A 9,605-nucleotide genomic window follows, 5' to 3' on the forward strand; every position below is an offset into this window, starting at 1 on the left:
TCGATGTTACATTTTAATTTATATAGATTGACCAATTTGCCCTACAACTTAATATGACAACTTGTCATATTAATGTTTTATCAATTAAGTAGGTACAAAATTTACATTCACTTATAAGATAAACTTATTTGTAATTCAATATTATAACATCTCTATCGAGAATGATTACTTTGGAAAGATGTGTTTAAATAACAACGAAGATAACGGTTGTTATCTTATAGGAACACGGTGCCCCCACATTTATGTTAAAATAAGGCGTTAAATTTGTTTGTTTATGCTAACGGTATGTAGAACACTGCCACCGGAATTAGAGTGCGATTCTTTGAGGGTCGTGTCTGTCTATTCCGGCCGTTGTGTTTGTTTCCATTTAACCAGTGCAGTGATCGTATACGGGTCTTTGATTTGTAGCACAACGAACTGCATGTGTCTATTCATCTAAATGCACGAATGCAACCGTTGCGATAGTTTCTGAATGAACGTAAACGACACTCTTTCTGGCGCATCGTTAACTGCGCCGGTACGGTGACACCGCTCGGAGGGTTAATGAACATAAAAGACCCATCATTTGGACTTCCGAGATCGAACACTTGGGATTAAGTATTCGGATCGTGCATATGAAATCGCCGTTTTGCATAGAGGTGGTTACACGAAACTATTTTTTGCTTTTCACAACCCCTATATTTACCATATTACTATATTATGACTCCTAACTTTAATTCGAATAATAAAATCATGTTTACTATTTTTTTCATTGTCATTAGCATAGATTAGATTTTAATCGTTCGAAAATTGAACTGCTTTCAATTTTGTTTAAACTTGTGCTGAATTGGCAAACCTAAACGCACAAATTCTTTCAGAGATACGGAATTAAATGTTACGGGAATCTTGTAGTTTAAATTAATCTTTGGAAATGTGTTATATGAACTTTACTCTAATTGAATTTTTTTACACGTGTTTTCCTGTTCTTTTTTTAATATTATTAGAAATATTCATAGAACGCCATTCTGGTTATCGTTTTTTATTGTAACAGATTTGTAACACTTTTAGTTCACTTTTTGTCCATTGGCAAACAATAAATCAATGGTTTCTCTACTTTTTTAAAGCGCCCCTATAGTTGTAATTAAATCTTGAAAAGATTTCTTTCAAGTTATGAAGAATTAAATTTAAATGGCGCCATTTTTATAATTCTCTTTAGTTTTAAGTATCCGAAATACTTTGAGCAGTAGATACATTGAATACACAAAATACATAAAAAGGTACGAGATTAAGTCACTAATTTTCGACAGAAGCGAGAGGATAACTATAATTTTCGTGGGTAATGCATTTATTGTTTCGCAAATGAATTTAAAACAGATAGTTAAGTACTTATGGCAGTTGCTTTAACCTGCTATTACAGGTATACACGGAAGACTTTTCTCTTCGCGAGACAAGCCGTAAAATGCATTAATTTTTTTTACATTGCGGAATTTTTGCTTTTGCAACCTTATCCAGTTTCTATATTCTCTTAGTCAATAAACGATAAGATCTATTGGTATCTTGCATTTGATAAATGCTCTGTTATGTGTTCCAATTATTATACCGATTACATTAATTATTAAATAATAATTGTAAGCGCATGAACTATAACTAAAATAATTGTGTAGTTTTTTTATTTAATTAGCTGTAATGTTTACAGCTAATGTTAATCTGCATATACAAGTCAAGATATTTTTACTTTGCGCGAATTACGTATTACTTAACAGTTACGTATATTTTTTCCCAGACGACGCGAAACAACGTCACGATGTCGGCTACGCCGATTTAAGGTATCTTGAAACGAATGATGAATTGGTGGACGATGACTTTTCATACGGACTGACCATCAGTATTGAGATTCACACGTGCTTTGATTTCTACCGCTGCTTCTACACGGCTTTATCATGATGAGTGTTGTCCCACTCACCGATAAACAACTCCATCAGTTGGTAAGTGAATCATATCGAAAATCGGGTAGTATATTATTTGAAACTTTTGATTAATTATAACTTGAGAAATTGTAATATTTTCGGATTTGATATATCTATAATGGACTAAAATTGTTTTTCTTTTTTAGAGTATCAGCATTGGGAAGGCCGTGAATCCTACAGAAACTCCGGTGAAGGAGAAACATGTGCGGAGTATCCTTTTCAATAACAAATTCATACTTTTAAAGAAATTACTATAACATCTGCATTATCAACTGTAACTTTAGTTGTTGAGATCAATTAACATTCTAAAAACATTGTGATAGTAACATTAAACTTGCACAGTCTATGTAAAGATCTTTCAAGAATGTATTATAATTTAATAATGATTAATTATTTGTTGTATGTGACAAATCATTTGTACCTCATATACCTTACATAAACATAGGCGCAATTATTGGTACATATCAAGAAAAGAGCGGAATGATCTTTTGGATGTACATGTTAAGGCAACCCTTGCAAGAGAATCAAATAGTAGCATGGAAGTTTTGTCACGTTTTACACAAAATACTGCGTGAGGGTCACCCAAAAGTAATTCCAGACTCGCAACGATATCGGGGAAAGCTAGAGGATCTTGGAAAATTATGGCAACACCTTCGGGAAGGTTACGGCCAGTTGATTCAATTGTATATAAGACTGTTGATAACCAAATTGGACTTTCACAAACGAAATCCACGAATACCTGGAAATCTTCAAGTAACGCCGGAGGAATTGAAAGCTATTGGAGAAAATGACATTAATGTCTAGTAAGCTCGCGGTTTTATATTTGCTAAACATTAGGAGATTTTTGAATACACAATAGAATAGAAAACTTACTCACATTGTTTTCTAGGTATAGGTCTTACACATATTTCATTTAGTTTAGTATTACTTTTTTCTGTTTTAGTTTCCAGATGTCGGTTGAAATGTTTGATTATATGGATGATATTTTAAATCTACAACGTGCAGGTACGCAATAAATTCTATTACCTAACTTCGACGGATATAAACAATTGTGTAAGAATACACGTTATTTATTAAGAAGGTTTTACATATATTTACCAATAGAAATCATGGGTTTCAGTTACCACTTCGTTGATGAACACACCATCAAATTCGATGACCGTTAGCGGACAGTGCCGACTGGCTCCACTAATACCATGCGTCCTAGACGCTTCGCAGCTATACGATTATTGCGTGAAAATTTTATTTAAACTTCATAATACCTTGCCAGCAGACACTCTGGCTGGTCATCGTGATCGATTCTCGAAACAGTTTCAAGAACTGAAGAAATTTTATAATACAGTAAAACAAAGACAGTATTTCAAGGCTCTCATAACTATACCCTCGCTACCAGAGGTAAATCAATTATTTGTAAACTAGAATGAAGAACAAGAAATATGTTATAGTTTAAATTGCGTACAACTTGATTATTCCAGAATCCACCGAACTTTTTGATACAATCAGAATTACGATCATATGTTACACCGAGAGTCGAATTGCCGGAAGAGTCTTTGGATAGTGAAGCGGTTGTAGATAGCCTCATCGATACTTCTGACACAAGTTCATTACCTGGTGATCAATTGGATTCAACGCGGAATGGCTCAATTTCTCCCGATACATTAGCAGAAAGGTAAACCAAAATTTATTTGAAATTATTTTTGCTGGTTTCGACAATGGAAAATACAAACAAATAATGATTCGTCTGTATGTTAGAGAAAGCCTTATCGATCACTTACATCAAGAAATTAGTCGCCAAAGACAAGAATTGCATCGCATATTAACCGAACATCAACAAATTATAGAAGTGCATCAGGATCGAGAGACGCAGCTTGAGTCTAATTTAATTGCCAAGGTAGAAAGTTGATAGAATATTAAATAAAAGTTATGAATATATCTTTTTTTTCTATAAATTTTTAGTGCAATGAGATTGAACAGGAGAAACAAATCAATCAAGATTCTTTGAAGCAAAAAGCAGACATGATGGCAAAAGTTCATGAAAGTGAAGGTTAGTGAATCTTATTTTTATTCAAAATTATATTTTTAAATGTCTATATGATACATTATTGATTTGATACATTGTTCATTGATCATTTTTTTTCAGAAAAATATAAAACTTTGGAAGAAAAGTTTCAAAAGTTGAAAGATGTGTATGCGAAATTGAGGGAAGAACATATCAGTTTAATTAGGAAGGCAAGTATTTTAACTCAAATACAAAGTAGATTTGTTGGACAAGGGAACTTTAGTCATTAATGACTTTTTATTAAATAGAAAGCGGATGTGGATAAACAACTTGGATTACTGAAAGTGTCGCAAGCACAATCAGAACGACGAACTAACGATGCAGAACGTCGACTCGACGAGCTAATGCAGGCTCAAGCCATAAATGAACAAGAAGGACGAAAAATCGTCGAAGCACAACAGGACTTGGATGATCTGAAACAACAACTGAATTCTACGAAATCTGAAAACATGGTTAATAGCTTTCTTTTGATCCAAAGTTTAAGTTTCTATTTTCTTTTTATTTCGTTCCGGTAAAGATGTAATATTGTAGGTGTTGATTGCCAAAAATGATTTAATAACATCTGAAAAAACGGGTTTAGAGGGCGATCTACATGATCTATTAGCGCAGAAAGAAGAATTAGATTTAAAGATTGAAAAATTAGAAGTTGAGGCTGAACGATGCCGCAATGAAATGAATTTACACGCTGACACTATGTTATATGAATTATTGTGTAAGTGCTCTTAACTATTCCTTGATAATAGACAGATAAATGATTGAACACTACACAAATAAAAGTGTATTTTTGTTTCAGTAAATTGTCTATCTGAAGCAGAAGATATAATACGGTATTCATTGAGTGCTATAGACAATCCGGCAATGTCGGATTTAACATGCACACCTCAGTACCTTGAACGATTAGAAGAATCGATTGTGAAATCGTTGGATGGATTGGATTCAACGTATACTGGTTACGTGTGCGACACAACGAAAGGAAAAATGCTCATTAAAAGTGCGATACACGTTGCTTATACTTTGGGTCTTTTTTTGATCCATGCAAGATCTACATCGAACACGTCTATCGATATCGCATTGGGTGATAGTAAGTTAGGTCAACGTTTAAAGTTAATGAAAGTTTGGAAAATATCAAATTTCTTATGGTGTCTTATGCCTTGTTTTAGAATTGACTGATGAATGTAAACAATTAGGAGCACAATCTTTAACTATGTTTAATTACATAAAAGAGAAGTCACCGTCAACTGTTGGTCAAATCAACGAAGTAAGACAACAATTTAAGAAAATATGCGAACTCGCCGCTACGCTGTCTAATGGTCAGGGTAATGTTGAAGCTATAGGTAGTTTAGTGGAAATGGAGCTGTTAAGCATGGATAAAGCAATAGAAGAAGCTACTGACAGAATACGGGTACATTATAATTTATTATAGTGATTAAGATATTTTTATACGCGATAACATATTTTACAATGTTTAATCAGGACATGTTGGAAAAATCTCGGGCTGCAGATTCAGGAATAAAATTAGCGGTAAATGGAAAGATTTTAGATTCTTGTACAGAATTGATGAAATGTATTAGGAAGCTAGTTCAGAAGTCTCGATTATTGCAAGCAGAAATCGTAGAACAAGGAAAGGTACAGATTTTGTATCTATCAATATTTTATGTATGCATCGATGGAATATAAAAATGTGCTTTTAATATTAGGGTACAGCATCTGCGACAGAATTCTATAAACGGAACCATCAATGGTCCGAGGGACTCATATCGGCAGCGAAAGCAGTTGCAATGGGTGCTACTCTATTATTGTAAGTATTATTACAATGTATTATGACAACGCATTGTTTGAGCTACGAAATATACTGGTACGTACAGGGAAGTTGCAGATAAGGTTGTTGCCGGAAATGGTAAATTTGAGCAACTGGTAGTTGCATCGCAAGGAATTGCTGCGTCAACAGCTCAATTAGTAGTTGCAAGCAGAGTAAAAGCAAATAGAAATAGCAGTAACTTGGCTGCACTTTCTGAAGCATCGAGGGATGTGACACAAGCAACAGGAAGCGTAGTAGCAACTGCTAAAAATTGTAGTCAACTCGTTGAAGAAAATGGTAACTATTTCTTTACCACCGCATCTTACAAATACTGATAAATACTGGAGACATGCAAAGTAGGAAACTAATGTCACCAATATTTTACAGATGATTTAGACTTCACTGGATTAAGTCTACATCAAGCTAAGCGGCTAGAAATGGAGGCTAAAGTTCGCGTACTGGAATTAGAGCAGGCTCTGTTAACAGAGAGATTACGCTTATCTGCTTTGCGTCGCTACCATTATCAACTTGAAGGTGAAAAAGAATGAGTACGTATTACATACAAGCAAGCAATTTAATATATCTCGATTTTAAATAATTAGAGTAAGATGCTTATATCGTTTACAGATGTTTAATGACTACGTGAGAGTTATATTTAACTTCAAACTATTTCATCGACATTAAACAGTATGAAAGAAAATGTTTACAGATGGAAAGTAAGCAGTTAAATTTCAGTATGAAATAATATATTACGAAGATCTATCTGGGTTGCCTGAATCAAGTTACTGTAATATTTGCATGTTCAATGTTTAATAAATACAATTTTATTCATTTTTAATAATTGAACATATCTACGTAAAAAACGAAAGTAATTAATGTTATTCTCTTATATCATATTTTATATAATAAGCTGTTAAAACTTTTTTACATTTGGTTATTTGTTCTAATAGTGATTTTCTTTTATTATGAAGTATTTTTAATAAAATTCAAACTCAATCGAATGTTCAAAACTTTTTACAAAATTCGACTGAGATAAACTACATAATCATAAAGAATAGAAGTAATGTGGAAGATCAAATCATCTGGACACGTGATTATATGTATTGAGATATGGTAAGATTTATGAATGTCCGAGATGAGATAATTAGAATGGAGAATAACTTCTAGCTGAATAGAGCGAGACTGACAAGGAAAGGCTCCCAATTATTGGATTTCTATTTTAACCGTAGAATGACAAGGTTTATTGGTTGTATGGAATACAACTGGGTTATATTTTACATAAAACGAAATTTCTTTATTTATGTGTCAAAGAATAAATTTTTTTGCCAGATTTATGTTTAAATTAATTAGGTTACATGTTTTCAGTAATTTTTGTTTCGAAAAACGATATTATAGTGAATGAGTGGAAAAAAGCGACAGATACGCTAATTTTATTACAAAAATTTGTTTATAAATGGAAAATAACCACTAACAACTGCATAGTGGGATATTTCGTCAATCTAATCGGCCAGAGTACAGTTTTGTAGAATTCATCGTAATAAAAAATGACTTTTATCTGAGTAAGGTAGGTACCTGAAGTAAAATAAACTGTATTTGCTTTGCCTTTCGAGTTGCATTTGACCACAGTTAGTAACGAGGAATGGACGTTTTGTGCGACTGGAAACTTTTCCAGTGATTACTTTTTCTCAGAGAAAATGTTAATAAATCACAATTTGTGGACCATTGTGAAGGTGATAAATGTGTATACATTTGAAATATTTCAATTAAAACTGCATTGATATCAACAAAGTTCAAGAACATAGAAAATATAATTTTTCTTTCATTCATATAGAGAATATTCGAAGTGTACATACCAAATCATTTAGAAAAGAAACTTTAGAAATGCTCCTACCACCAAGTGATTAAACTGATATATGTTTATGTAATACATATATGTATACACTATATTTGTTACACATGTTTCTTGTTAGATTTATTATTAGCTACATAGGTACAATAAATTCTCTCTAATTGACGCTCAGATTGTACACAAAAATGGACAATTTGGGAAGAGGAGATACGATTATTCGAGCCTTGCAGCTCGTTTTTATAGTTGATAATCCCCTTCCCAAATTGTCCATTTTTGTGCACAATCTGAGCGTCAATTACGTAGAATTTATTGTATGTATATAGGTATTCTGTGTGTCTATATTTCATATCATATTCACTTTTAGTTTTGCAAGCCATTATTATATTAAAAATGATTGAACCGTTAAAGAAATGCATTAAAATGACTTTTTGTGCTTGAATTGTGCAAATTTTACCATAAATGGTTATAAAACTGTGTTTTTTTAATCAAACAAATAATAGAAATAATTTCCACCGTTTGAGTCTTTGAATCGACGAAATATCCCACTGTGTGTTGTATGTATACAGAAGTTACTCGATAGGCTGCTCGAGTAAGTGGGGGAACTCTACCAACGACAGACTTGGTCATTGATAAGCCTTCGAGTTACGGGAACAATTCGGGTCAAAATAAACCCGATTTAGCCGGTCTACGGTTAATGAACTTTCGTACGATGGTAGATTGTAGGTGCCAAATGACGTATATGAAACTTAGGCGTCGTTACTTTATAGTTCAGAGATATAATCAATTAAAATTACGTACCTCTTGATATAGTATGCGTGTGACTGAATGTTAGTATGTACTTCGTCCGGCTGCTAGAAACGTAAACATTGGACATTCGACGTTCTGTGTTAACTGTGTTACTGTGTTTACTTACGACTCTATGACTGTGCCTATTTGTGTTTTTCGTACATGCGATAACTGCCACTCAGCACCGTGCCTGGTGGTGGAAGTCACGTATTCATCCAACATTGCCGCCGATATTTCTAGGATGTCGAATCATACACACATTATGTCAATAATTTTAATTGATTACATCTCTGAAACTATCAAATAACTACGCCTAATGTTTCATACACGTCATTGGAGATCTACAATCTACCATTGTACGAAACGTCATTCAAATTGAAGACGAACAGCTGGAAGCGTTCTCTTGTGGGTGGTCTCAAGTTGATTGGAGCAGAGTCGAGCGTATCCAAGCGGATTTTAGAGAACCAAAAAGAATAGAAATGGACCCAAAGAGAGCGAAGTGAAGTGGATCTGATCCAAGTTATACTAGGCTGAACGAAACTATTAAACATGTATGATACAATTTCGACGCATGTTTTCATTAATGAATCGTTCGTCAGTAAGATAAGACAAATAGTAGTTCCCCAGTTCAACGTTACGCCGCTATGTAATTCCTGGTGTATGCACAGTCATTTTTTATATCTTGTACATAATAGCATTCAAATTTTCAAAACTATAAATGTTAAAAATTATGGAAAACCTATAGCAAAAAAACTTTTGTGAAAAATTATTTATTAAAAATAGAATCTAAATGGGATGCTCAACGGGCGCACAGTTGACGCGGCACGAAGTGTTGCGTTCGAATTCAAATTTCAAGGGGTTATAAAAATCAATTCACAATACGACTAATAGAAGCAACAAATTTACTTGGTTTGGATAATTAAAGTACTTTTGGGCTTAAAAGGACAACAGCTATTGCATCGTAAATGGAAATGGAATAAAAACGAGACAAAAGGTTGTTACTTACAGGCCATGGACCTCGTGTTCAGTCTGCGATCGATGACATCCCTTCCATGGCCCGTAGTTCGACGTTGAACTTATAGTTTTCGATGTCGCGTCGGCGCGGTGGTAGTTCCCCTTAAAGCGCCCCCACTGCACACGAATCTACCCTTAAAGGCAAAGGCAAAA

The 9,605-nt window shown here is 33.7% G+C and overlaps 1 protein-coding gene and 1 long non-coding RNA gene across 2 annotated transcripts; one reads left to right on the forward strand and one right to left on the reverse strand.

Annotated features, from left to right (window-relative positions):
• Positions 1 to 1,621: 1,621 nt before the first annotated feature.
• On the reverse strand, positions 1,622 to 9,574 carry LOC143259799 (uncharacterized). The gene is made up of 2 exons (XR_013033796.1): positions 9,445 to 9,574; positions 1,622 to 2,007 (listed from the first exon to the last, which is right to left on the reverse strand). It is a non-coding gene; the product is annotated as an uncharacterized LOC143259799 (long non-coding RNA).
• Positions 1,824 to 6,644, forward strand: Hip1 (Huntingtin interacting protein 1). The gene is made up of 18 exons (XM_033470268.2): positions 1,824 to 1,964; positions 2,093 to 2,156; positions 2,392 to 2,749; positions 2,890 to 2,951; positions 3,067 to 3,341; positions 3,422 to 3,615; positions 3,699 to 3,837; positions 3,903 to 3,990; positions 4,087 to 4,175; positions 4,254 to 4,457; positions 4,537 to 4,717; positions 4,799 to 5,086; positions 5,166 to 5,407; positions 5,479 to 5,631; positions 5,703 to 5,803; positions 5,871 to 6,100; positions 6,191 to 6,351; positions 6,431 to 6,644. The coding sequence occupies exons 1-17, from the start codon at positions 1,920 to 1,922 to the stop codon at positions 6,349 to 6,351; spliced, it is 2,874 nt and encodes a 957-aa protein (XP_033326159.2). The 5' UTR covers positions 1,824 to 1,919; the 3' UTR covers positions 6,431 to 6,644.
• Positions 9,575 to 9,605: the final 31 nt, after the last annotated feature.

The sequence above is a fragment of the Megalopta genalis genome, chromosome 7, assembly GCF_051020955.1.
Source record: "Megalopta genalis isolate 19385.01 chromosome 7, iyMegGena1_principal, whole genome shotgun sequence".
NCBI lineage: Eukaryota > Metazoa > Arthropoda > Insecta > Hymenoptera > Halictidae > Megalopta > Megalopta genalis.